The 27,194-nt window shown below is 45.5% G+C and overlaps 1 protein-coding gene across 3 annotated transcripts in view; it reads left to right on the top strand.

Annotated features, from left to right (window-relative positions):
* Positions 1 to 27,194, top strand: part of KIF20A (kinesin family member 20A) — a 75,119-nt gene that overhangs the window by 25,018 nt on the left and 22,907 nt on the right. For all 3 annotated transcript variants that reach the window (XM_073556917.1, XM_073556918.1, XM_073556916.1), the window contains exons 7-16: positions 2,843 to 2,978; positions 3,070 to 3,270; positions 5,082 to 5,193; positions 5,296 to 5,364; positions 5,496 to 5,639; positions 5,883 to 6,048; positions 9,119 to 9,283; positions 9,363 to 9,502; positions 9,579 to 9,681; positions 15,745 to 15,958. In XM_073556917.1, coding sequence (XP_073413018.1) covers positions 2,843 to 2,978; positions 3,070 to 3,270; positions 5,082 to 5,193; positions 5,296 to 5,364; positions 5,496 to 5,639; positions 5,883 to 6,048; positions 9,119 to 9,283; positions 9,363 to 9,502; positions 9,579 to 9,681; positions 15,745 to 15,958 — 1,450 coding nt within the window. The remainder of the gene's footprint in view (positions 1 to 2,842; positions 2,979 to 3,069; positions 3,271 to 5,081; positions 5,194 to 5,295; positions 5,365 to 5,495; positions 5,640 to 5,882; positions 6,049 to 9,118; positions 9,284 to 9,362; positions 9,503 to 9,578; positions 9,682 to 15,744; positions 15,959 to 27,194) is intronic.

Here is a 27,194-nt window from a genome sequence, read left to right as displayed (position 1 = left end):
CTCCTGGAACGCCTGGTCCACTCCCGTCTTATGCACTATCTCTTTGATAACTCTTTTCTCGACCCTCTCCAATCCGGTTTCTGCTCTTTACACTCTACTGAAACTGCCCTCACTAAAGTCTCTAATGATCCACTAGCAGCCAAATCGAATGGTCATTACTCCATGCTATTTCTCTTGGATCTCTCTGCAGCATTCGACACTGTGGATCATCAGCTCCTCCTCACTATGCTCCGTTCCATTGGCCTCAAGGACACCGTTCTCTCCTGGTTCTCCTCCTATCTCTCTGACCGCTCCTTTACTGTATCTTTTTCTGTCTCCGCCTCCTCTCATCTTCCCCTTACTGTTGGGGTTCCTCAAGGATCAGTCCTAGGCACCCTCCCTCTTCTTTGTACACTGCCCCTATTTGTCAAACAATCAGTAGACTTGGTTTCCAGTACCATCTCTATGCTGATGACACCCAATTATATGCTTCTTCTCCTGACATCACGCCTGCCTTTCTAGAAAACACCAGCGATTGTCTAAACGCTGTGTCTAACATCATGTCCTCACTATATCTGAAACTGAACCTGTCAAAGACTGAACTCCTTGTGTTTCCTCCCGCTACTAATGTACCTATACCAGACATTGCCATTTCCGTGTGTGGTTGCACTATTACTCCCCAGCAACATGCCTGCTGTCTTGGGGTCATACTTGACTCCGAGCTTGCCTTTGTCACCCACATACGATCACTGGCTCGCTCTTGTTATCTGCACCTCAAAAACATTTCTAGAACTCTACCTTTTCTTACTTTTGACTCCGCAAAAACTCTTACTGTTTATCTTCATTCTCGTCTCGACTATTGTAAGTCTCTTCTAATCGGTCTCCCTCTTACCAAACTCTCCCCCCTCAAATCTGTCTTGAATGCTGCTGCCAGGATCATATTCCTTGCCAATCGTTACACCGATGCCTCTACCTTGTGCCAGTCATTACACTGGCTACCCATCCACTCCAGAATCCAGTACAAACTTCTTACCCTCACCCACAAAGCTCTTCATGGCTCAGCACCACCCTACATCTCCTCCCTTGTTTCAGTATACCATCCTACCCGCGCCCTCCGTTCTGCTGATGACCTGAGGTTAGCATCCACAATTATCAGAACCTCCCACTCCCGTATCCAAGACTATACACGTGCTGCGCCAATTCTTTGGAATGCACTTCCCAGGTCAATACGATTAGTCTCCAATCCCCACAATTTTAAGCATGCCCTGAAAACTCATTTATTCAGACTGGCCTACCGCCCTCAACACATTAACCTAATCTATCCCTGTGTGGCACAGCCAAAAGTTTTTTACCATAACCAGGTTCCCCGCATCATGTTCCCACATGCTTTATGCATCCTTTAGCCCTCTGTGTCTGTACTGTTACACACTTAACATTATGGCTGGTCCATACAATCAGGGCAACTGTTACCACCCACCTTTCGTGTCTCCCATTTTTTTTTTCCTCATAGATTGTAAGCTTGCAAGCAGGGCCCTCATTCCTCTTGGTATCTGTTATGATCTATGCGATTATTGTTATGCTGTAATGTCTATTGTCTGTACAGGTCCCCTCTGAAATGTAAAGTGCTGCGGAATATGTCGGCGCTATAGAAATAAAATTTATTATAAGGATCCGAGAAGGAGGGTGGTGAGCAGTAAACTGCTATGTAGAAATCAATGGGTTAGAGAGACTTCACTGGTATATTAGGCAGTATCTTCTCTCTTGTAATGTAACTGCTGTACGCATTCACCCAGGCTCTAGTGGCCAAGCCCCATGTGAAATCGCTGTACTCTATGTAAGAGAGCAGATAGAAAAAGCAAGTAATTTGCAAACTTGCTTATTTTCATGCTGTCTAACTAAAACAATCTAATAACATGAGAACACCCTTTTAATTTGGTGTCTATTTTCCGTATGTCAATAGTGGAAGTGAAGATTATACATTTCTGTAACATAGATTAGCAGCCAATACTACACCCCCCCCACCCCAACCTCATGTGCTGATTATTCACACTCCAATTTTACTGGTGACTTTAGAGATTCTTAGTGTAGATGCGCATTTCTAGCTACAGTCAGGTTACACGTCCATTCAATAAAAGTCTATATGGTGTGGTGGAAGAGGCCGAAGCATCTGCAGAGAGAAAGAGGCATAAGCACACAGATGCTGCTGCTCCTAATTAGTGTTCTACTATCTCATCCCAGTGCTGGATTGACTCACTACTGCAATGTAATGATCTTCATGATGGTGGTGTTTGTATGTGTGAAGGATGGAAACCAATTAGAGCGTGGCTCAACAATTGCAGCCAGATATGTCTCTTTGAAATGCTGTGGCATATTGGTGAAAACCTAGTTTGAAAAGCCACAAAGAGAGGATCTGCCAATCAACTGGAGCTTTGCCGGAGGAAGCCAGCTGGAGGGCTGCATTGGACTGGTCAGGTCTCTCCCTAAAGTCTCAACAGTCTGTTCAAACTAGGTATTCTCTGAAATGCTGCAAACCTCTTGCAGTTATTTCTTCCATTTCACAGCCAGACTGATTCATGCATGGTTTGGGAAGCATAAATCCAATAAAGATCTCCTGGTTTAACATATTGATCACCTATTCTTACAGCATTTTCTCCTTTTCAAATGAACAGAAGATAAACTGGAGTATTCGCCGGCCAGTGAACAATGTACGGAGCTGCAGTATCCTGCTTCATACATTGCTTACTTCTAGCTGTTGCCAGAGCAGATATCGGCTAGTTGGTGATGGCATCAGGTTTCAGATCCTCCAACAATCACACATTGATGATCTAAACAAATATGGCAGCTTATATTTTGGCTTTTGCAGGAGCAACTTTTCACACCTATGAAAAGTGGCGGCAATGAATCTCAGCTACGAGCTGGCTCGAGCATGAGCTTTGACAGTGGCATTGGTGGTCTCTCTTCTACAAACCCTGAATACCAAACAAGCAGTCAACTTGAAGGTACCATTGTTTATCAGTGGGATCTCTTCCTATTTATTTGTATTGGTGATGATCAACAATTTTAATCTTCAACATTTTATCTTCCTAACAGAGACCACTTCACATTGGGGACCACAAGATGCTGTTTCGTTACATGACCCTGCTGATGTGCAGATTTCAATTTGGGTGTCATATTTTGAAATTTATAATGAATTTGTATATGATTTATTGGAACCACTGCCATCTGGGCCAAATCGAAAACGAACCACACTGAGACTGTGTGAGGACAGGAATGGAAATCCCTATGTTAAAGGTAACGAGACTTGGGTTAACACATACAGGTGCTTCTCATAAATTAACTTTTAGATCTTCTAATTTTATTTCAGTTCTTCAATACAAAAAGTGAAACTCATATTATATAGTCATTACAAAGTGTTCTATTTCAAGTGTTTACTCCTGTTAATGTTGATTCTGGCTTTCAGCCAAAGTCATTATCTCAGTAAATTAGAATAATTAACAAAAAAACACCTGAAAAGACTTCCTAAGCGTTTAAAAAGGTCCCTTAGTCTGTTTCAGTAAGCTCCACAATCATGGGGAAGACTGCTGACTTGACAGATGCCCAGAAGGCAGTCATTGACACACTCCACAAAGAGGGTAAGCCACAATAGGTCATTGCTAAAGAAGCTGGCTGTTCAGAGTCCTGTATCCAAGCATATTAATGGAAAGATGAGTGGAAGGAAAAAGTGTTGTATGAAAAAGGTGCACAAGCAACCGGGATGTCCGCAGCCGTGAAAGGATTAAAAAAAAACCATTGAGGGAGATTCGCAAGGAGTGAACTGCTGCTGGAGTCATTGCTTCAAGAGCCATCACACACAGACATGTCCAGGACATGGGCTACAAGTGTCGCATTCCATGTGTCAAGCCACTCATGACCAATCGCCAACGCCAGAAACGTCTTACCTGGGCCAAGGAGTAAAAGAAGGTGGTCTAAGGTGTTTAGATCCCAGAGTCTGGAGGAAGAGTGGAGAGGCCACAATCCAAGCTGCTTGAGATCCAGTGTGAAGTTTCCACAGTCAGTGATGGCTTGGGGAGCCATGTCATCTGCTGGTGTAGGTCCACTGTGTCTTATCAAGACCAAAGTCAGTGCAGCCATATACCAGTAAATTTTAGAGCACTTCATGCTTCCCTCTGCTGACAAGCATTTTGGAGATGGAAGTTTAATTCTCCTGTCCACATTGCCTAAAGTACCAATACCTTGTTTAAAAACAACGGATTCACTGTACTTAAAGGGGATCTGTCACCGGAAGTTGGCGGCATATGTAAATGGCCTGTGTCCAGTCCGATGGGTGGTGTTTATTCTTTTTTTTTCTCCACCCCATCTGTGTCCCCCGTCCGCGATCTTTTCCAGGATTCTAGTAGTTCTGCTCCATAGTTTGCGCGGGCAAAGCCGAAAATCATTACGGCGCATGCGCCGGTACACTATGTCCCGGAAGTATTTTGCTGTGTACCGGCGCATGGGGAGAGATTCTCAATGCTGTAAAGCCTGCCCCCATCGTGACTTTGCCGCCCTCCTGATAGCATCTGGCCTCCATCTAGTGTCTCTATATGAGTTTCACTTTTTGTATTGAAGAACTGAAATAAACTTTTTGATATTCTAATTTTGTGATAAGCACCTGTATTTAAGCTTCTGTTTCAAAGGAATAATACATTTAGTGATTATTTAGGTAGATTACAAAAAGCTTGGCCTCAATTTCATTAACATGCAAATCTTGTGAAACCAAGCTGTAAAAAAATCCCCGAATGTCTCGCCTTGCTTAAACCCTGCCACTTCCTTTTCAACACCGATCTCTGTATCTGTTTGGTCTAGACAGACATGTGACTACTGCAGACAATCGTATATGATGCAATGGTCAAGTGGTGTGGCTAGTGATCGGCTGCAGTGCAGTGGTTGCATAGCCATCTGGACCATTAGTAGCAGATCAATGGTACAGTGAGGATTTCATATTTTATTCTTCAACATTCTGTGACTGGTCAAGACCCATAATTTTAATAGTTTTTATATTTTGTGTATTTTCTACCTTTTTTAAATTGATAATCAAGCTTACATATTTTATCCTACAACAGATCTAAACTGGATTAATGTTCAGAATGCTGATGAAGCTTGGAAAGTACTGAGGGTTGGAAGGAAAAATCAAAGCTTCGCAAGCACCCACCTAAACCAGAATTCTAGCCGAAGGTAAGATTAAATGCATGTTTCTTAATAATTTAGTGATTTCATTTTAAGGAATAGTTTACTTATAAGGTAACATTGTTTGTTTTATTTTCTCACATTTTTTAGTCATAGCATCTTCTCCATTCGGATTCTCCACCTGCAAGGCAAAAATGATTTCACACCAAAGATTAGTGAGTAAGTATATCCTTCTTAACTTTACCACTTCATATTTTACAAACTGCAACTCGTGTGTTCAGATTTTTTTAATTGGTTCTTATTCATTTTTTTTATTTTTTTTATTTTTTTTATGCATGCTATTTTAAAAGGTTAACATTCTGTGATTTGGCTGGATCTGAACGATGCAAAGATCAGAGAAGTGGGGATCGGCTAAAGGAAGCCACAAATATTAATACATCTCTTCATACCCTGGGCCGTTGCATTTCTGCACTGAGACAAAATCAGCAAAACAAGTGAGATTACTATGTGATAGTGTTGGTTGTGCATTGCAGGTTCTTTGTTCCATACATACTTTATATCCTGCTTTCAAACACTTAAAAATACCATTTACTAACGGGTCCGAATCCTGTGTTTTAAATCAAGCTCAACTCCATGTAGAAGATGTTGCCCTGAGAAAAATTGTACCTTTTTAAATTGTTGACCAAAATGCTCCTCTGAAGAGGAGTTCACCTCACAGTGCTGCTCTTTTCTCCTAGACTGAGGCAGAATGTGGTTCCATTCAGGGACAGCAAATTAACCCGGGTCTTTCAAACTTTCTTCACGGGGAGGGGAAAATCTTGCATGATTGTGAATATAAATCAATGCTCTTCCACCTATGATGAGACCCTACATGCTATGAAGTTCTCCGCCATTGCAAGCCAGGTAAATAAGCTTAAGTATCACCTAATTCAAATCTGCTACTAAAATGTATTTTATGTTCATTGCTTTTATCGGAGATGTATAGCTTTGCTTATTACAGAGCTAAGGAATATTAATAATCACATGAACCTAGTAATGATGTCTATAGATGACTCTGGGACTTTATGGGAGTGTTCTGGGAATGCTGTAACCTATTGTCAATATCCTGTGTTCTCTGCCTAGAGCTGAACTGTATATTTAGCGTTGGCTTACAAAAGTTATGATTTGGTGACTGCTGACTAGTGAACATTGGACTCTGGGTTTTGTTTTTTTTGCTCACAAAAAAAAAATAGTTCTATGGAAAAATGCTGTGTGCAAAAACTGCCTAAAATGGTTTTTGTGTCGCTTTTTAATAGTTAGTTTTCTCATAACACTTTTGAAACTTAGTGACACACAAGAATTTCAGTGGTTGTCTGGAGGTGAAGTCCTGCACCAATAGTGAAGGGACAGAATTGTTCAGCTGTGAGATCTGCCTTTTCTGTTGTGATTTAGCTGTTATCAGGGTGGTAAGGTTGCATGATGCACTCCTAGACTTGTAGGAGCTTGCAAACTGTTCTCTAAGGCTAGTTTCACATTAGCGTTTTTTAGCGCTGTGCTTCGTGCGCAATAGAAACGCATGCAAAAAACGCATGATGCGTTTTGCATGCGATTGCGTTTTTTAGGCGCATGTGTTTTAACCAGTTTCTAGCCATGTTAACTCTTAAAACGCATGCGATTTCAAACGCAGGCGGACATGCGCACGCCTGCGCTCCCATAGACTATGTGTTATTTTTGCGCATTCCGTATGCATGCGTTTTTTTACGCCATTGGACGGACCCAAAAATGCAACAGGTCGCGTTGGATGCGCCTAGGCGCACACTACAAAAAACGCATGCGCACGAAAACGCATACGAATACGTGCAAACGCTAGACCATGTGCCCACCATGTTAAACATAGGGTCGCATTGCGCATGGATGTGCATGATGTGCAGCGCTAATATGAAACCAGCCTAATGGTGATGAGAGCTTCTTTCTCTTGTTTCAGTGATTGGATCTCCACCAGTCAAAACTTCTGACATGTCATATGACTGTTTTTTGTTTGTTTGTTTTTTTTTAAATTGTGGTTACTCTGTAAAAAAAAAAAAAAAAGACGGCCAAGCTTAAGGATAGATCATTAATACTAGATTCTTGGCCCTTCCACTGATTGGCTATGCTAAGATGCCACAACACTATAGTGAGATTTTCATTATTTAGCAAGCACAGTTCAGAACTATTAGTATTGGTTATTAGGGATGAGCAAACCTGAATTGTAAAATTTGGGGTCCGTATCGGACACCTAGTGTCCAGTACCAAACACTGACTTCTCCAGTTTCCTGTTCCGGTTTGGCAGACTAATAAAGCTTGTTTAAACAAGCTTTTCAGATGTGGTCACTTGCGGCACCATAACAGTCATGATGCAGTTCTGTGATTGGCCGGCGCAACATGTTAGAAGAAGAATGATAAAGATGTGAGGGACCCCTTATTTTTTTATAACAAGCGCAGATAAAGCAGACAGCCACAGGCTGCAGACCTCAGCTGTCTGCTTATCTTGGCTGGTCAAAAATAAAGGGGCCCCCACACTGTTTTAAATAAATTAAAAAAAAAAAACCTGGAGCACTAAGAACGAGACTTCATAGTTCACTTGCAGTCAGCTTTGGCAACCGAAATTTTCACGCTCCTACCTGCCGCTGACCATGAGCAACCCTATTGAGCCTCACTCTGAGAACGAGACTCCATAGGATTCGATGGGCATCGTGGGACTTTTCACTATTAGATTACCTTCCGAACTTCCTAGATTTATTTTTTTTATTAATGGGTAAAAGAGGGAATGTGAGGGCGTCTTTATTTTAAATAATGTGGGTTTTTTTTAATGTGGTTATTTTGACGACTAGGTTAGTAATGGGGGTGTCGGCCAGCTGCTGACATCAACCCCAAAAACTACCCTGATTTTTGCCCTGATGCGGTGGCAGTTGAGAAGAGCAGAGGCTGTGCCTCAGAGCTGCCGGGAGACCCGATGGCTCTGAACTGAGTTCCTAGCCAACAGTTGTCGCGACAGCTCGAGTGCCGAACTCGTTGTTTTTCATCCGTTTTTTTTGTTTTATTTATTAGTAGTAAGTGTGAGGGGGAAAAAACTGCGTGGGGTTCACCCCCTGTTTTTAATAAAAAGCTAGGAGAAAGACAGCTGTGGGCTGATGTTAATAGGCTGGAAATGCCCATGGTTATTTGACCATTCCCAATCTACAAGTAGCAGCCTGCAGCCGCCCCAGTAGTGGCGCATCATATTTGATGCACCAGTTCTGGCGCATAGCCTCATCTATTCCCGATTTGCTGTGGCAATTGGGGTAATTTGTTTTTGGGGTTAGTAATGAAGACATGGCAGTCACCCTGATTTCTAAACCAGTAGTAAAAATACACACCAAAAAAAAAAAAAGTTATTTGAATAAATATAAGTGTCAGCTGGTGAATACTAACATCAGCTTCACCTGCTCTCACCATCAGCGAGATCAGGACACATTGATGACAGGAGTAGTCATCAACTGTCGTCTGACCGGCAGTGACAAGTTTACCGCCAGTCACAGGTGCTGGCTCACACGCTGTCCTCTGTGTGACAGCGATACCCAGCGGCTGTCAGAGTGGCTTCAGTAAGGTTTACCATGCTGTCACAGAGGACAGCGTGGGAACCGTCGGATGTTCAAGCCCCCCCCCCGGTGACTTCAGTGGGGTTTGGGTCAAGTTTCCTGTACCCAAACCAAACTTGAGAGAACCCATCCACTCGTCCGCTCATCGCTACTGGTTATGCATGGTATTAAAGTTCCCTACAGCTTTGTACCATTCTAGTAAACGGGGCTTAACATTAATACCAGTCATAGCTGGTACTAAAAGTACAAATCTGTGCCTAGTGAACAAGAAAAGGAAAGTGGTGTTAAAAGGAGTGCCACATCCCCTTAAAACAGCTTATTTGTAGTGTTGAGGGCTTATCCTCAGGCTATCTAACACCATCTGTTTACTTTTACAGCTAGTCCAAGCACCACCTGTGAAAATGAATCTTCCAACCATTCAGTCCCTTATCAAGGAGAGTAGTATTCTGGCAAATCGCAGTTACACAGATGATGAAGATGCTGAAGAGGAATCTGATGAAGAAGACAACTGTGAAACCGATATCAAAACATTTAATAGAGAAGTTGGTGCCATTTTATAACACTGAGTAAACCTATTTATTTTACATAGGTTGAATACTTAGCCTTATTTTGTTTTCTAAGGAACTGCTGCAGGTTGTAGAAAATCTAAAACAACTTCTAATTAAAAAAAATCAAGAAAATCTTGACATGGAGGCAAAAATACGGAAGGAAGTCTGCGATGACATGATGGAAATCGTGCAGCAACAAAAGTGTCAGTTCAGGTAAGGCTTTGTTTTGGGTATTTTTAAGGATTTTACTTGCTAATTTACAGTCTTAAAGTGTCTTATTTCTCTGAAGTGAGACAATGGAAGATGAGCGAGAACTGCTGGAAGAGATGTTTGATAATAGACTGGAAAACCTGAAGGAATCCCTTACAAACTATTACAAGCAGGAGTTGGAGGTAAGATTGCAAGGCTGGATAAGTGCATTTGCATTTATATGAATTTTGTGGTGGAGGGTGGGGAATGTTGTGTGTGTTTTTTTTTTTTTTTTTGTTTTTTTTTTGTTTTTTTTTTTATATTATCTTTAAAGAGGTTATCTAGTGAAGGGGAAAAAAAAAAGTGAATGCATGAGAGATTGATAGGTGGGGATCCAGCTGCTGGGATTTGCATCAAAGGACAAACTAAGGAACTTTTATTCACTGCTTTTTCCAGGCATCCGACCTGCCGCTTCATTTTGTACATGGGATAAAAGTGCCTAGTTGGGGATAAAAAAATAAATAAAAAAATTCCCCATTCTTGATCAGAATGTTTGGCTTCGATAAAATAATAAAGCTTATACTCTCCCATCGTGCTGGCGCCGTTCCAGCTATGTTGGCACTCCCTCTCGTGCAGTGTTGACACATGATGCCGGCGCCCAATCAGCGCTGGTGTCTTTGTCACACTTTCCGGCAAATGGTACATGAAGAGGAAATCCGGGCTGCAGCTGATTTGACTTCTTTTCTGTGCTCAATTCTACAGGAGATGGGGACTCTGATCTGGATTATGATCAGGTACTCTCCTCTAGCTTGAGCCATTAATCTGTCTGTAGCTGCCCTGCCCCAGGTGTTACAGACTTGGGTCTCTCTTGTGGAGCATCTCCCAGATCTACTACCGCACCTGGTGCTCTGACAATTGCCCAGATTGAGTCAAACCGCTCACATGATCTGCCATGCTGCTGTTGAATAGGCGATAAGTGTAAGCAGCCCAGAGAGTCCATTTCTCTCTCCACAACTCCTAGACTGCAATCACCGTCCCGCTGCTCCTTCATTGAGGCTAGGTCACTTCAGGTATTTGACTATAATGCCAAATCTGACTCTGATCTAGATTCTGATCAGGTGCTCAGATTGGGGGAAATGGTCAACAGTCTTGTCTGCTCTTTTGAACTAATCCCTCAATGTAAAGGGGGTTTTACACATAGCAATATCGCTAAAACGTCACTGATTTTGTGACGTTATAGCGATATTGCTAGCGATATCGCTATGTGTGATACTTGCCTCCGACCGGCTCCCCCGCTGTCTGTTGCTCATCACGCGAGATAGGGCGGCTCCATTTCTCGTCGTCTGCTTCCTCCTGGGCTTCCTGCTGTGAGACGAGCGACGCAGGACGCGGGCAGGAGGACGTCTGGATCGCTGTGTGTGCAAGGTAAGTATCGTCCGCTGTGTCGCTGCTGCATCGCTGTGAGATCTTCCTGTGTGGAAGCTCACTAGCGATCATTCAGCGATGCACCAGCGATTCTGACCGGGTCGTATCGCTGGTCGGATCTCTGGTGCATTGCTAAATGTAAAAGGGCCTTTAAGGAGTAAGGAAGTGGATGCCTCTGCAGACTGTGTCCTTCATTAGTCGGACATGCTGCCAAATGTCTTTTTTTCTTTTATTTTTTAGCACTCCGTATTTATCTAGGTGCTAGACAAGTGGTTGGCGCAACCTGAAAAAAAACATTTACATAGAAATACATGGTGGTTTTGTATTTAACATTTTAAACATACAGGCCTCCAAACAAATGCACTATCAGGATGCAGTGGACCCATATAATAAAGATGGCAACACAGGTGCAAAAATACCAATCAAGCAACTGCTCCAGCCTACCAATACATGGAGGGGGCGATTGCCTGGTATGTTGATGCACAAAACACTTGTATGCGGCGCTGTTCACACTATGGCCCGCACAGCATCCAGGCCAGCCTAGTACCAACACCCTTCTATTAGTTCAGGCGGGCTGCCCAGCGCTAAAAAAATGCATGCCGTGTGAACAACAGACACTGCAGTTTACAAGACCAAATGGGCCCAACTGCACCCCGAATAAAAAGTGCAAAAAACACATTTAAAAAAATGTGGAGTATTAGCTGATATTTTGGCCAAAATACGTGAGCCCGTAACCTACGTCAAAGATCTCCACGCTTACGGGTACCTAACACTAAATAATAATACAGCACAGTACAAAAAGAGGACTTGAAAATCCTCCAATAATGAGAACAGCAAAAGAACATTTTTTTAAATGTGTTTTTTGCACTTTTTATTCGGGGTGCAGTTGGGCACATTTGGTCTTGTAAACTGCGGTGTCTGTTGTTCACACGGCATGCATTTTTTTAGCGCTGGGCAGCCCGCCTGAACTAATAGAAGGGTGTTGGTACTAGGCTGGCCTGGATGCTGTGCGGGCCATAGTGTGAACAGCGCCGCATACAAGTTGTTTTGTGCATCAACATACCAGGCAATCGCCCCCTCCATGTATTGGTAGGCTGGAGCAGTTGCTTGATTGGTATTTTTACACCTGTGTTGCCATCTTTATTATATGGGTCCACTGCATCCTGATAGTGCATTTGTTTGGAGGCCTGTATGGGTAAACCTTGTTGTTCTTTTGCTGTTCTCATTATTGGAGGATTTTCAAGTCCTCTTTTTGTACTGTGCTGTATTATCTAACATTTTAAAGCAGAAAATGTTTCTTGATAACTCTTTGATGTAGCTTCTTTAAAAGACCCCACAGACACACAAGTTGAATTCATGGCCAAGTCTGCGCTTGAAGCCAGGTCTCAGCCTTGTGTCCTCGGCTACCTGATTTGCCAAGGCAGTTAAATATTGCCCATGAATGTAAGGGTATATTTCTACGGTCTAGATTACATCAGGATTAGCTGCGGATTGAACACTGCGTGCAGCCGCAGCGTTTAATCCGCAGCGTCCAGATGTTACAGCATAGTGGAGGGGATTTTAAGAAATCAAGTCTCCACTATACGTACTAAAAGGCGGGTGACGCACCCACGAATCCGGACATGCGGCACGTCTTTATAGAAAGCAGCATGCCTATTTATCTTGCGGAGACGCTCCGTCTTGGCAAGATAAATAATAGTCTATGGATATGATGCGGTGATTCTGCATGTGTTCAATGCGTCGGCAATCCGGACCGTGGAAATGCACCCCAAGTATCTTTTGCTTAACCTCTCTTGAACCTGCTATCTATTCCGCTTCAAGCAACATAACTTTTTTTTGGCTTAAGGCTAAGTGCACACGTACCGGAACTCTCGCGGAAATTACCGCGAGAATTCCGGAATTCCAGTCCGCGGGAAAATCGCATTTTAAATTCCCGCGATTTTCCCGCGGAAAAACTAGCGTTTTGCAAGCGTAATTAGCTTGCAAAATGCTAGCGTTCTCCAAGCGATCTGGAGCATCGCTGGGAGAACTGATTGACAGATTGGTCACACTTGTCAAACATAGTGTTTGACGAGTGTGACCAACTTTTTACTACTGAGGCCGCCTATGCAGCATCTGTAGTAAAAGATAAAATGTAAAAAAAAAAAAATAAAAAATGGTGTTATTCTTACCCTCCGACGTCCCGCGCATCTGTTCCCAGTAATCCTTTGCGAAAATGCCCGCGATAACGTCTGTTCTCGCGGGATCGCGATGTCTCGCGGTAATTCGCGATGACGTCGCGCGAATGACCGCGAGACTTCGAGATCCCGCGAGAACGGACGCCATCGTGGGCATTTTCGCAAAGGACTACTGGGTACGGGAGCGTGAAGAGAAGCGGGAAGACTGCGCGGGACGTCGGAGGGTGAGAATAACAATATTTTTTATTTTTAAATTCTATTTTTTACAGCAGTATGGTACCCACAGCCCGGAGGACAGTCTCCTCTCCTCCGGACCGTGGGTACCATCCGCAATTGTTCTGCTTACTTTCCGCATGGTGTGCACAGCCACATGCGGAAAGTAAGCGGAACAATGCATTCCTATGGGTGCGGGATCGCCGCGATTCCGCAAATTAATGAGCATGCTGCGGTTTTTACCGCGAAGCGATTCCGCCGCGGTAAAAACCGCAGCATTAGCACAGCATTGCGGAGTCCCATAGGAATGCATGGGATGCTTATTTTTCGCGGCAAAATCGCGCGGTTAAAACAGCCGCGGAAACGTGAAAAAAACGCCACGTGTGAACTCAGCCTAACTGATGGAAAGCTAATTTTGCTATCAAACAATTCCTTACAGGCCATCCAAGGCTCTGGCACCTTGATCCCACAAGCTAAACCTGCGCTATCTTTGGCTAGCCAAAAATAGCCTGAGTTTTGCTACGTTTGGCACTTCTTGTTCAGTCCCTCAAGAGAAGAGACCATCCTTAAAGCTGCTTCTTCTCCTTCTTCTTCTCCTCCTTCTTCTCCTTCTCCTTCTCCTTCTCATTCTCCTCCTTATTCTCCTTCTCCTTCTTATTCTCCTCCTTCTCCTCCTCCTTCTCCTTCTCCTCCTCCTTCTCCTTCTCCTTCTTCTCCTCCTTCTCCTCCCTCCTCACGTTCCATGCTTTTGTGGCCCCAATGAAGTACTTGGGAAAGAGGATTTTTGGGACTTGGCGTAAAACCGTTTTCTTGTAGCCTTCGTTATGGGCCATAGCACCCACTTTTGTCCTTTTTGTTGCCATGTTTGGGCGTGTGTTGTGGTTTCCTTCCTCTTGTAAATTTGTTTGCTTCACCTATTGCTTTGTTTCTGTGTAACTTGTTGCCAGTAGGTAGGTGTAGCCTGCTGAGGAGCTACGTTTTCAACTAGGTTGTAATAGGTGGCAACAGCATACAGCTATGGTTTCCTCTGCCTCCCCCTCTCAATTGAAGGCTACGAGAACTTTTTACGGTAAGTCCCAAATAAGTAATGAAAGCTTATGGTGTTGCCTGTTATTTCTCAAGACTTTTGCAATTCGAGATTGCATGCTTGATATCCACATCTTGATTAAAGGCCCTTTTAAATTTAGCGATGCCCCAGCGATACGACCCGGTCAGGATCGCTGGTGCATCGCTAAATGATCGCTAGTGAGCTTCCACACAGACCTCGCAGCGATGCAGCAGCGACGCAGCGCACGATACTCGCCTTTCACACTCAGCGATCCTGGCGTCCTCCCGCCCGCCTCCACGCGTCGCTTGACTCACAGCAGGAAGCACCCGACGAGAAATGGAGCCGCCCGATCAGCGATGGACAGCGGGGGAGCCGGTCGGAGGTAAGTATCACACATAGCGATATCGCTATAACGTCACAAAATCAGTGATGTTTTAGCGATATTGCTAGCGATATCGCTATGTGTAAAATCCCCTTAAGTCCAGACTGATTGCAACCAATTCTTGACTAATCAGTGCATTGAGTTTATCACAGTGTTTTAGTTTGTCAACTTGCTTTTTGAGGATTGACCACAAGTTCTCAATGGGATTGAGATCTATGAGAGTTTCCTGGCCATGTAAAAATCATTGATTTTCTTTGAAAGAAGTGGCTTCTTTCCTGCCCTTTTTTGACATCCGACCAGCATCCGAAAGATTCTCCTCGCTCTGAGCAAGGACCTATGGCCGTTGGCATTTGTCAGCAAGCTGAGCTGTGCACTGGTGTTGAACCAATCCTGTAGCAGAATTCTCTTTTCGGAGACATGACTGGCACTTGATGGACGTTCTTGAGCTTCACAGCAATTGAACTCCCTCTCTCTTTAAAGTTATTTGTGATTTCAATAAATAGTTAATTCTCACATTTTCAATTCATCTGATCATTCTTGATGACAATCTAGAGTGAATACAACTTGTCACTATAAAGCTTAAGCAGCAAACTTTGTGAAAACCCAAATTTGTGTCCGTGTCAACTTGTGACCACGACTGTGGTACAAACATCTCAAGACAGAGTATCGAGAAATCGGGATGGCAGAAGAATGGCTTTTAAATCAACGAGATTATGGTCATATGACTTCTGTAAGGGATCTCTTTTCAAAGATGTTATAGGGTCACTTGTCTTCTGTGTGTGTTCTACTTGTACTGTCTGCTACTGCTTTGTTACTTGTGTTCCTCATTATGTAGGCATTTTTGAAATATAAGAAATTTTGTTGCTTTTAGTGTGGTCTTATTGGAACTTTTGTCTTTCGACTCAAAGTAGTTAACTGTAATTACATCATTGCAATGGTTATATGTGCATGCCACTGTAGACTTATCTTTTTTATTAGCTAAAGATCCAACAATATACTAATACATTTATTTTAAATTTAGGAACGAGATCAACGCATTCAGGAACTAGAGGCTGCTCTGGAGGAATCCGCTAATGATGCAACATCTGTTCTTATAGACACAAGCATAATTAAAAAGGATAATGATACTACTGTACGTAGGTCTAAGCGTATAGCAACAAACGAGTCATCTGCTTTAAACAGACTCAAACAGGAAATGGTGGACTTGAAAGAGGAATTGCGTTCAAAAAATGAGGGTAAGCATGGAGACACAATATTTCTGCATTGATAGCTCCCAAAATGTGTTAATCTGTTAATGATAGATGTTTAGCAGAAAGAAAGGATCAAAATTGTAAATGTGTGAATTAGATTTAATTTCTGAGGTCACTGGTTTAAAAAAAAAAAAAAAAAAAAGTTTAAATGCAGCATTTCATGATTTAAAAATCCCATGCTTGATTATCAGCAATTAACACCTTACTCCTGTGCTAAATCTATGCCTTAAAGTTGTACTGGCATGTTTGTAATAAACTAGTAACTCACCCCCAGGACAGTGACCCCATGCTTGGGCACAGGAGACACGAAGTATGCACTCCTTTTGTGCTTGCTAGTGCCCACATCACGTTGACCGTTCTGTGACTGAATGCAGACACACGTACATACCACCCACGTCCTGCTGTACGCTCCCTGGTGAAGCAAAACACGCTGGTTAGTGTAACAAGAACCGCTCTCCCCGCTACACTGTTGCGCGCTGGACACAGTCAAGTAAGTTTCAGTGAGACTGCTCCTTTTCTCCTGCCCACACCCTATTTGGTACTGCCACCATCACACTGTACATTCATGTACAGCACTTCGATGTGGGTGCTGACTGTGACTGTATCAGGAGATGTTCTCTGCTACACTTGTGAGTGGGTGGTGTGGTATTGTTCTCCCTGGCCTACCACCTCAACACATGAATCTAACTATCCCTGTGTTGCCCATTCAAAATTTTTGTTCCTCGTATCATGTCATGCTTTATGCATTTAATAGCCCTCTGTCTCTGTACTTTCTCCCTCACCCATGACAGCACCACGGAGAGAGGGCGTCCGCCCATCAAGGACAGGAACCTACAGACAAAAGAGCGGCACCTCTCCTCCGCCCCCAGTTGGGTTCCTGTCCTTGACGGGTGAACCACGGCAGCAGGAGCGCAGCGCTTACCGGAAGGTGAAGATCCGGGACCGTCCCGACCGCGGTCAGACAGCGGGGAGGCCCCTGTCGCGGCGGGGTCGGTTGCCGAAGCCGCCACCGCTGCAGCTGAGGGGCTGTCCAGGGTGAGCGGGCGGGGAGGACCGGGCCGCCGCTCCGGGAGGAGTAGGGGCCGGTGGACGTCGGTATAGGGGCAGCGCCGGGTACAGAGGTGTACCAAGATGGCGCTGCCCCGGAAGTAGAAGGAGGAACTTCCGGGTCCCCGCGGTCGGCACATGCGCAGTGCGCACTCCCCGGGGAAGGCAGCGGTGCAGGCCGGGAAGACAGGTGACGCCAGGGCGGCTTATTCAAATTTGGAACGCTGAGGCAGCCTCAGGGCTGGAAGCGTTCAGGCGTGATGGATAGCGACCAGCATGAGGAGCTACAGCAGCCTAAGCAGCAGCAGCAACATAGGCAGCATCACCAGCACCGCCAAAAGGATAAAGACGGACGGGGGAGCCGGTCCAGTAGCCACTCCACGCAGCATTCAACTGCAAGGAGCAAGTCACCTGCCGTGGATCGCCCAGTGAGGGATTTGGATCCACTTCCAGAACCGGTACCTGCAACCGCGCATGGGGGGTAAGTGGATCTTCGTGAATGTTCCCCATTGTAATAGACTTCTTTCCCTTATCAGGGAAAGAAGAAGGAAAAAACCAAGAACAGGGAATGCCCCACCTGTAGGAAACCATTACCAACGCCCTGGGAGAAAAAATTGTGTGACTCCTGTATACAGGAGCTCCTCGGCGGTGAAACCCCGGATCATGCCGCAGACCTAAGGGCGGTAATCCGCGCAGAAATTCAGAGTGCCCTTTCATCCAAAAAACGGGAAAGGGAAGGAAGGGGGACGTGGTAATAGAGTCCCAATCAGAGAGCTTATCGTCAGGGGAAGTCACCTCCCATACTGTAAATACCGACTCGTCATCCTCCGAAGAGGAGACGGAAGGTCGTCATTTTTTCCCCCTGGACGAAGTGGATGCCTTTAGTAAAGGCGGTAAGATCCACTATGGGGGTGGAAGACCCCCGGACTGATAGATCAGTCCAGGACATTATGTTCGGAGGACTGGGTCAAAAGAAACGGAGGGTATTTCCGTTAAATAAGAACGTCCAAGGCCTCATAGATAAAGAATGGGAAAAACCGGATAGGAAAAACTCTACGGTTCCTTCCATCAAAAGAAAGTACCCATTTGATGAGGAGGCATCCACATCGTGGGATAACGCCCCCAAGCTAGACGTGGCGGTAGCCAAAGCTTCAAGAAGATTTGCACTCCCCTTTGAAGATATGGGTACCCTGAAAGACCCGTTAGATAAAAAAGCGGATACCCTACTTAAGGGCACCTGGGAATCAGCAGGGGGAAACATCAGGCCGGAGGTAGCGGCAACCTGTACCTCCAGAGCTCTTATGGTATGGATAGACCAATTGGAGAGACAGATAAGGGAAGGGGTTCCCAGAGATAAAATCCTGGAATCCATGCCAATGATAAGAGGGGCGGCAGCCTTCCTGGCCGACTCTTCGGCTGATTCGATAAGATTGTCATCTAAAACGGCAGCCTTGTCGAATGCAGCTAGAAGAGCTTTATGGTTAAAATGTTGGCCTGGGGATCTCCAGACAAAAATGAAGTTATGCGCCATTCCCTGTGAAGGAAAATTCCTCTTCGGGGAAACCTTGGATGACATCCTCGAAAAGGCAGGCGACAAAAAGAAAGGCTTCCCAAACCTAGGACCAGTGAGCGCCACAGGCTTTAAACGGTCCTTTCGGAACAAAAAGTTCTTTCAGAGGAGACCCCCGAGAGACCAAAAATGGGAAGACAGAAGAAGGGACAGGGGGTTCATCTTCGGTAACTCGTCCCGGGATAAAAAACCCGCCAAGTGACTGTGGGCCCAGGGTGGGAGGGAGACTAAGTTTTTTCCTCCCAGCCTGGGAGAAAATATCCAACAATCCCTGGCTGATAAATCTTGTAAGATCAGGATTAAGGATAAACTTTTATTCTCTCCTGCCGCAAAAATATATAATTATCCCGATAAGGTCGTCAAAAAACGAACAGGACGCCCTCGAAAAGGAGGTCCTGAGTATGTTAGACAAAAAAGTCCTACAGGAGGTTCCCCCACAGGAGAGAGGCAGGGGGTTCTACTCGCCTCTCTTCCTGGTAACCAGGGCTGTGGAGTCGGTAAGCCAAACCTGCGACTCCGACTCCTCAATTTCCCTTACACCGACTCCACGACTCCGACTCCCACACATATTGCTTATATTTAAGTGAAAAATTTATTGTAGTACAATGTGAACCTCAGACATTTAATCATTTTTATGATCCAATAATCAAGATATTTAGATAGAACAGAATATATATTGGTGTACTACCCGGTTTTCATTCTTTTTGGTACAGATACGATATGGATAGACAGATATGGATAAATGGATATATAGATAGAGCAGATTTCTAATCTGCTTTTGCTATTGAAAACATTATCTATGAGCTCAAAAACCTTTCAGGTGATGCAGTTTTTTAAAAAGATGATCAGCTTTTGCAGCTGAAAAACGTATCCTCAAAAAACACAGGAAAAACGCTGTGCGTGAATGTAGCCTTAGATCAGGAATAGAACAGTCATTTATAGGACATTTCATAACTTTCCCAAACTCCTATAAAAAAATATTCAGCACATCCTGCATTGAATTACTGTACCCAATTTATTATATATTTTAGGAGTCGGAGTCGGTCCATTTTATACCGACTCCGACTCCGACTCCACCAAAATGAGCACCGACTCCACGACTCCGACTCCGACTCCACAGCCCTGCTGGTAACCAAACCAGACGGCACCTTCCGCACCATCATAAATTTAAAAAGACTGAATTGCTATATCAAGAACGAAAAATTCAAGATGGAATCGATCAAATCGACCATCAAAATTCTCTTTCCGCAATGCTTTATGGTGGTCTTAGACCTCAGCGATGCCTACTACCATGTCCCCATTCACAAAGAATCCAGGCAATACCGCAGGCTAGCAGTCTCGATAGCAGGAGAAATAAGAGAATTCCAATACAAGGCCCTGCCATTTGGGATCTCAGTGGCTCCACGGGTCTTTACGAAATTGGTGGCAGAGATGATGGCTCACATAAGAGAACAGGATGTTCTGATAGTGCCTTATTTGGACGACTTTTTAATAGCGAGCAACTCAGGCCAGAAATGCACATAACAGAGGGACAGAGTGATGAGCACTCTAAAAAACCTCGGGTGGCTTCTGAACCTGAAAGTCAAGGCTGGAACCAAGGAGAGTCCAGGAGTTCCTAGGCCTGACACTGGATTCAAACATCCAAGTGTGTTACTTGCCAGATCACAAAAGGGACAGAATTATTCATATGGTACAAAAAGCGAGGCAAAACCCTTCTATGACACTAAGACGAGCAATGTCCCTGTTGGGGTCCCTCTCTGCATGCTTGCCGGCGGTCCAGTGGGCACAAATACACATGAGGGATCTGCAGTGGGATATCCTGACCAACCAGCGGGCCTTAGGAGACCACTTGGAACATCATATTACGCTAGTTTCAAAAACTATTCATTCCCTAGCCTGGTGGGAGGACAAAAACCACTTGTCCAAAGGGATCTCCTGGGAGGCCAAGATCACACATGTAATTACCACCGACGCCAGTCCTGTGGGATGGGGAGCACACATGGGCATCAGTGTGGCTCAAGGGGGATGGAGAAGTCAAGAACTAAAAGCCTCCTCGAATCAAAAAGAACTGCTAGCAGTAAATTATGCCTTGAGTCACCTTTTGCCAGCATTAAAGGGCCATCATGTCCGGATATTCTCGGACAACCGAGTAACAGTGGCCTATATAAACCACCAGGGGGGAACCAGGTCCATAACGCTAATGGAGGCATCCTCCGAGATATTCCGGTTAGCCGAGGAAAACTTACTGTCCCTATCGGCGCTACACATACGGGGAGTAGAGAACCAGACAGCAGACTTTCTGAGCCGTACCCAACTACATCAAGGGGAGTGGGCTCTAAATCAGTCCGTTTTTCAGAAGATTGTGGAAATGTGGGGAACCCCAGACAGACTTATTTGCAGACCACAAAAACAAAAAAGTGGAAGCATTCTGTTCTCTAAATCCCAAGGGGAATCCTCAGACCCTGGACGCATTTATGCTCCCATGGACACGGGGACTACTGTATGCCTTCCCACCGACCATTCTCCTCCCGGCGGTGATAAGGAAAGTCAGGGAAGAGGGGGCTCGGGTAATACTTATAGCCCCTTTCTGGCCAAAAAGAACATGGTTTTCATGGCTCAGAATGTCAGTAACCGACCCCTGGGTTCTACCAGATCTCCCCGACCTTCTATCGCAGGGTCCTGTGCTACACCCTCAAGCAGTGAACCTCCATTTAACAGCATGGAATTTGAAAGGTCACTGCTGAGGGGGAAAGGATTTTCAGAAAATCTAATTTCCACGTTACAAAAAAGTAGAGAACCAATTACAATCAAAGCCTAAGGTAGAACCTGGAGGAAATTCCTATCCAGTTCGGGGGCAAAGGTTCAGGATGGAATACAAATGGATAAAATCCTGGAATTCCTCCAAAGGGGTTAGAACAGGGACTAGCGACTAACACACTGAGGGTACAGGTAGCGGCCCTAGGCGCCCTCTATAATCAGGAGGTGGCGAGCGACCCTTGGGTATCACGGTTTATGAGGGCCGCAGCCAGGTCTAGACCAATAGCTACCCAGAAAGTACCATCATGGGATCTGAACTTAGTGTTGTCAGCCCTAACCCGACCCCCATTCGAGCCTATCCAGTCAGCTCCACTAAAGACCCTATCATTAAAAACGATACTGCTAGTGGCCCTAACATCGGCTCGCAGAGTGAGTGACATTCAAGCCTTATCGGCATTACCCCCATTCATTAAAATTATGGAGGATAGAATTATATTGAAACCTGACCCTGCATATTTGCCCAAGGTAGCAACACACTTCCATAGATCACAGGAGGTAGTCCTTCCTTCCTTCTGCCCAAACCCTACGAATAGAGGAGAGGAGAAATTTCACACATTAGATGTGAAGAGATGCTTAGTGCACTACCTAGAGGCCACCAAGGGATGTAGGAAGGAAGGATCTCTCTTTGTGTGTTTCCAGGGACCTCGTAAGGGGCTCGGGGCGTCCAAAAGTACCCTGGCAAGATGGATAAGGGATGCGATTGCCCTGGCATACTCATGCAGCGGGAATACCATCCCGGAGGGTCTAAAAGCCCACTCTACGAGAGCAATGGCGACCTCATGGGCAGAAAGATCAGAGGTATCAATAGAACAGATCTGTAAGGCGGCCACCTGGTCAACACCTTCTACCTTTTTCAAACACTATCGCCTAGATCTAGCCTCTGCGTCTGACCTGACCTTCGGGAGAAGGGTCCTTCAGGCGGTGGTCCCTCCCTAAGCTACCAATCTCTGAAATTTTTTCCGTGGTGCTGTCATGGGTGAGGGAGAATAGCTTAGTTACGCACCGATAACGGTGTTTCTCGGAACCCATGACAGCACCCGCTTAATTCCCCCCCTTTTTTCACGTGTGCGGTGAGCACGATTTAATGTGTGTAGAGTGTGTTCTTAGACACGAGGCTTCTCTATAAGTATACAAATTATAATGTTATGTATATACTTTTGTTGTTAACTAACCGGGAGACCCTCTGATGCTCTGTAACCAACTGGGGGCGGAGGAGAGGTGCCGCTCTTTTGTCTGTAGGTTCCTGTCCTTGATGGGCGGACCCCCTCTCTCCGTGGTGCTGTCATGGGTTCCGAGAAACACTGTTATCGGTGAGTAACTAAGCTATTTACATATTCTGGCTGATGATCAGTTCATACAGCATTACATCATGAACACCCGATTCTTACACTATGGCTGGTGCGAACATTGAAAGCAATTGTTACCGTCTCCCTTCCGTGTCTCCCTTTTCCTCATAGAATATAAGCTTGCGAGCAGGGCCTCATTCCTCTTGGTATCTGTTGATTTGTGGTTATTGTTATACTGTAATGTCTTTTGTCTGTACAAGTCCCCTCTAAAGTGTAAAGTGCTGCAGAATATGCTGGCGCTATAGAAATAATGTTTTTTATTTATTATGAACTGCCACCTCCAACCTGGTGAGTGCAGGCCACAGGGTCCTCTACAGTATAAACTATTTGATGTCAAGTCCCTCTCTTTGTTCACCTATACAAATACCTTACTGGTTCAAGAGGTCATCAAACCACTTGGCGGCATTGAACAGCTGAGATGTTAGGACTAGAGTTCGCCTGTTCGGGAATCATAGTTCAAGAGGTCATCAAACCACTTGGCGGCATTGAACAGCTGAGATGTTAGGACTAGAGTTCGCCTGTTCGGGAATCATGGTTCAAGAGGTCATCAAACCACTTGGCGGCATTGAACAGCTGAGATGTTAGGACTAGAGTTCGCCTGTTCGGGAATCATGGTTCAAGAGGTCATCAAACCACTTGGCGGCATTGAACAGCTGAGATGTTAGGACTAGAGTTCGCTTGTTCGGGAATCACTGGCTCCGTGTGCAGGCTACTTTACACTTTAAAGTCTCATGCATAATTCTAATTTTGGTCAGAATTGTAAAATCGTTTTGTGCGCCCCCAAGGCTCGGCTGATCATATTGCAGGGTGTGGAGGAAGCCTTTTATATTATTCCCCCCCCCCCCCCCCAAGGCTCGGCTGATCATATAGCAGGGTGTGGAGGATTTTTCTGCGCGTTTTTTGTGCGGAAAAAAAAACACAGCATGTCACTTCTTTTGTGCGGTTTTGCTGCAGTTTTTCACCTGCTCCATTCTACAAATCCGCAGGTGGAAAACCGCACAAACGGCAGTAAAACCGCTAAAAAAAAAAAAGGAAGAAGTCCGCAGGAAAAATGCAGGTCATTTGACCTGTGGATTTAGTAAAATCCGCGGGAGGATCCGCACCGTGTGCACATAGCCTTAAACACACTATAACTTCAAGTAAATCAAACTTCTGTGAAATCAATCTGTCCACTTAGGAAGCAACACTGAGTGACAATCAAGTTCACATGCTGTTGTGCAAATGGAATAGATGAATCATGAGTAAGACTGCTTAGTGCAGTCGAAATGCGTCGACTGGGTCATGTCGACCAAGTACATTTTTCTTTTGTGTTTCTCTTTGTTTACAGCCATTGACATGTTGCAGAGGTTAACATGTGAGGAGCGGGTAGAAATTGTGTTGTCTGGTGAACGCAGTACCCGGGTCATTGCAGCAGATTTCAATGCAAGACACCTTAAGGCCCCGTCACACTAAGCGACTTACCAGCGATCCCGACACCGTTTGATCGCTGGTGTGCTGTCACACAGACCGCTTCACCAGCGATCAGCACAGCGATGCCGAGCGCCCAGCATCGCTTGCCATCGCTGTAAAAAATAGAATCAAAATAAAAAATATAGTTATTCTCACCTTCCGACGTCCCGTTCAGCCATCCTGCCTCTCTCCACGCTCCGGTCCCAGTGATCCTTTGCACGATGTCACGGTCTCGAGGGATAACAAAGTCTCGCGGTCATTCGTGCAAATGATCACTGGGACCGGAGCGTGGAGAGAGAAAGGATGGCTGAACGGGACGTCGGAAGGTGAGAATAACTATATTTTTTATTTTATTTTTTACACCTGATCGCTGGTCTCCCGCTGTCACACACAGCGATGCGTGCTGGCCAGCGGGAGACCAGCCACCAAAGAAATGTCCAGAGGTTTCTTCCAGCGATCAGCGATACCGGCAGGGGGGCCGCTCGCTGGTGAGATCGCTGTTACGTCACAAAAGTCGTGACTCAGCAGCGATCTCGCTACTGAGATCGCTTAGTGAGACGGGGACTTTACACAAGAAAACTCTCACCATTCCCATTTTACTTAGGTGTATCTACAGTATATAAATGGCACACCCAAAAATGTTTGCCTCATCACTGAACATAATCTGTGTAAACTGAGGGTCCTGTTCCTATTTTTTTTTTTTTTTTTTTTTGCCCATTCAGCAGATTCAGTACGCTGATCTGGGTCATCCTCGTTGAGATGCTGCAGAAGCTGGATTTTGTAAGGGTGCCATTTGTGTGTAGCTAATATCCGCTGAAGGGATGTTCGACTGATGCCAGATCGGCATGCTAAATTTGCAGAATGGGCAAAATTGGAACAGGACTTTGTGCAGAACAAAGTATTCAATGAGAATATTTCATTTATTATTATTATTATTATTTCATTTATATAGCGCCATTTATTCCATGGCGCTTTACTTGTGAAAAGGGGAAATATAGACAGGTACAATAAACATGTGTAAGACAAGGGACACACGTACAGAAGGAGAGAGGACCCTGCCCACGAGGGCTCAGTCTACAGGGATCGGTGAGGATACACTAGGAGAGGGTAGCGCTGTTTGTGTGGTGAGTCAGTAGACTGAGGATCATTGCAGGCTGTAGGCATGTCGGAACAGGTGGGTCTTCAAGTTCTTCTTGAAGGTTTCCGTTGTTGGTGAGAGTCTGTGTTGGAGTAGAGAGTTCCAGAGTATGGGGGAAGCACGGGAGAAGTGTGGTATGCAGTTGTGGGAAGAAGAGATAAGGGGGGAGTAGAGAAGGAGATCTTGAGAGGATCGAAGGTTGCGTGCGGGTAGGTACCGGGACACCATGTCACAGATGTATGGAGGAGACAGGTTGTGGATGGCTTTGTATGTCATGGTTAGGTTTTTGAATTGGAGCCTCTGGGCAATAGGTTTCCAGTGAAGGTCCTGGCAGAGGGGGAGGCTGGGGAATAGCGGGGAGACAGGTGGACTAGTTGGGCAGCAGAGTGTTGGATGGACTGGAGTGGTGCCAGTGTGCTAGAGGGGAGGCCAGAGAGTAAGAGATTGCAGTAGTCGAGGCGGAAGATATGGGTGTGCACCAGTGTTTTTGTGGTTTCATGGTTGAGGAATGCGCGGATCTGGGAAATATTTTTGAGTTTGAGGCGGCAGGAGGAGGCAAGGCTTGGATATGTGATTTTAAAGAGTAGAGTCGAGGCTCACCCCCCAAGGCACCGAGCGTGCGGGACTGAGGAAAGCGAGCAGCCATTGACATTGATGGATAGGTCTGGTGGAGGGGTAGAGTGAGATGGGGGAAAGATGAATTCTCTTTTGTCCATGTTCAGTTTGAGAAAGCGAGCAGAAAAGAAGGCTGAGATAGCAGACAGACATTGTGGGATATTGGTCAGTAGGGAGGTGAGGTCAGGTCCAGATAGGTAGATTTGCGTGTCATCGGCGTAGAGGTGATACTGCAAACCATGGGATTCTATGAGCTGTCCCAGGCTGAAGGTGTAGATGGAGAAGAGTAGAGGTCCTAGGACTGAGCCTTGAGGAACACCGACTAGATAGGGGGCGAGGTGAGGAGGTGGTTTGTGAGAGGGAGACACTACGGGTATGTGCAGATTCTGGTGCAGTTCTGCAGCAGATTTGGCCCTGCAGAACTGCAAGTGATATACAGTTCCATTTAAGGCTATGTAAAATAAAAATCGCTGTGCACATGCTGCAGATTTTTCCACGCAGATTTGGTGCATATTTAAAACTGCAGCATGTCACTTCTTTTGTGCAGTTCTGCAGCAGTTTTTGATCTGCTCCATTATAGAAAACTGCAGGGGAAATCTGCACTAAGGCTGGTTTCACATTAGCGCTTTTTAAGCGCACGCACGGCCGGGGGTAGCTCCGCCCACGAGCCGGCTCTCTGCCCGGCGTGCCCGCCCCTTGCTTGTAGCGCCGCCTCCTAGCGGACAGCGGCGCCTGCGATCGGCGCACCCTATCTTTAGCATAGGGTGCGCAGATCGTGCGCAGGCCGTGCGCTAGTTGCGCTTTGACCTGCGCTGCGCACTTTTGACGGTGCGCCGTGCGCGCCAAAATCCGAAAAGTTCAATTTTGGCGCGCACCGTCAAAAGTGTGCAGCGCAGGTCAAAGCGTAACTAGCGCACGGCCTGCGCACGATCTGCGCACCCTATGCTAAAGATAGGGTGCGCCGATCGCAGGCGCCGCTGTCCGCTAGGAGGTGGCGCTACAAGCAAGGGGCGGGCACACCGGGCAGAGAGCCGGCTCGGGGGCGGAGCTACCCCCGGCCGTGCGTGCGCTTAAAAAGCGCTAAGGTGAAACCAGCCTTAATCTGCACGTAAAACGCTGGTCATTTTACCTGCAGATTTAGCAAAATCTGCACAGAAAATTCCGCAGCAGAATCCGCACCGTGTGCACATAGCCTTAATGTTCTGTCTGTTAAGGGGGTTTTACACTAAGCGATATCGC

Source organism: Dendrobates tinctorius, unplaced genomic scaffold, assembly GCF_039654945.1.
Source record: "Dendrobates tinctorius isolate UK_male_01 unplaced genomic scaffold, ASM3965494v1 ptg000241l, whole genome shotgun sequence".
NCBI lineage: Eukaryota > Metazoa > Chordata > Amphibia > Anura > Dendrobatidae > Dendrobates > Dendrobates tinctorius.
The sequence above is the reverse complement of the archived record's forward strand: the minus strand, read 5'-3'. Positions and strand labels throughout refer to the sequence as shown.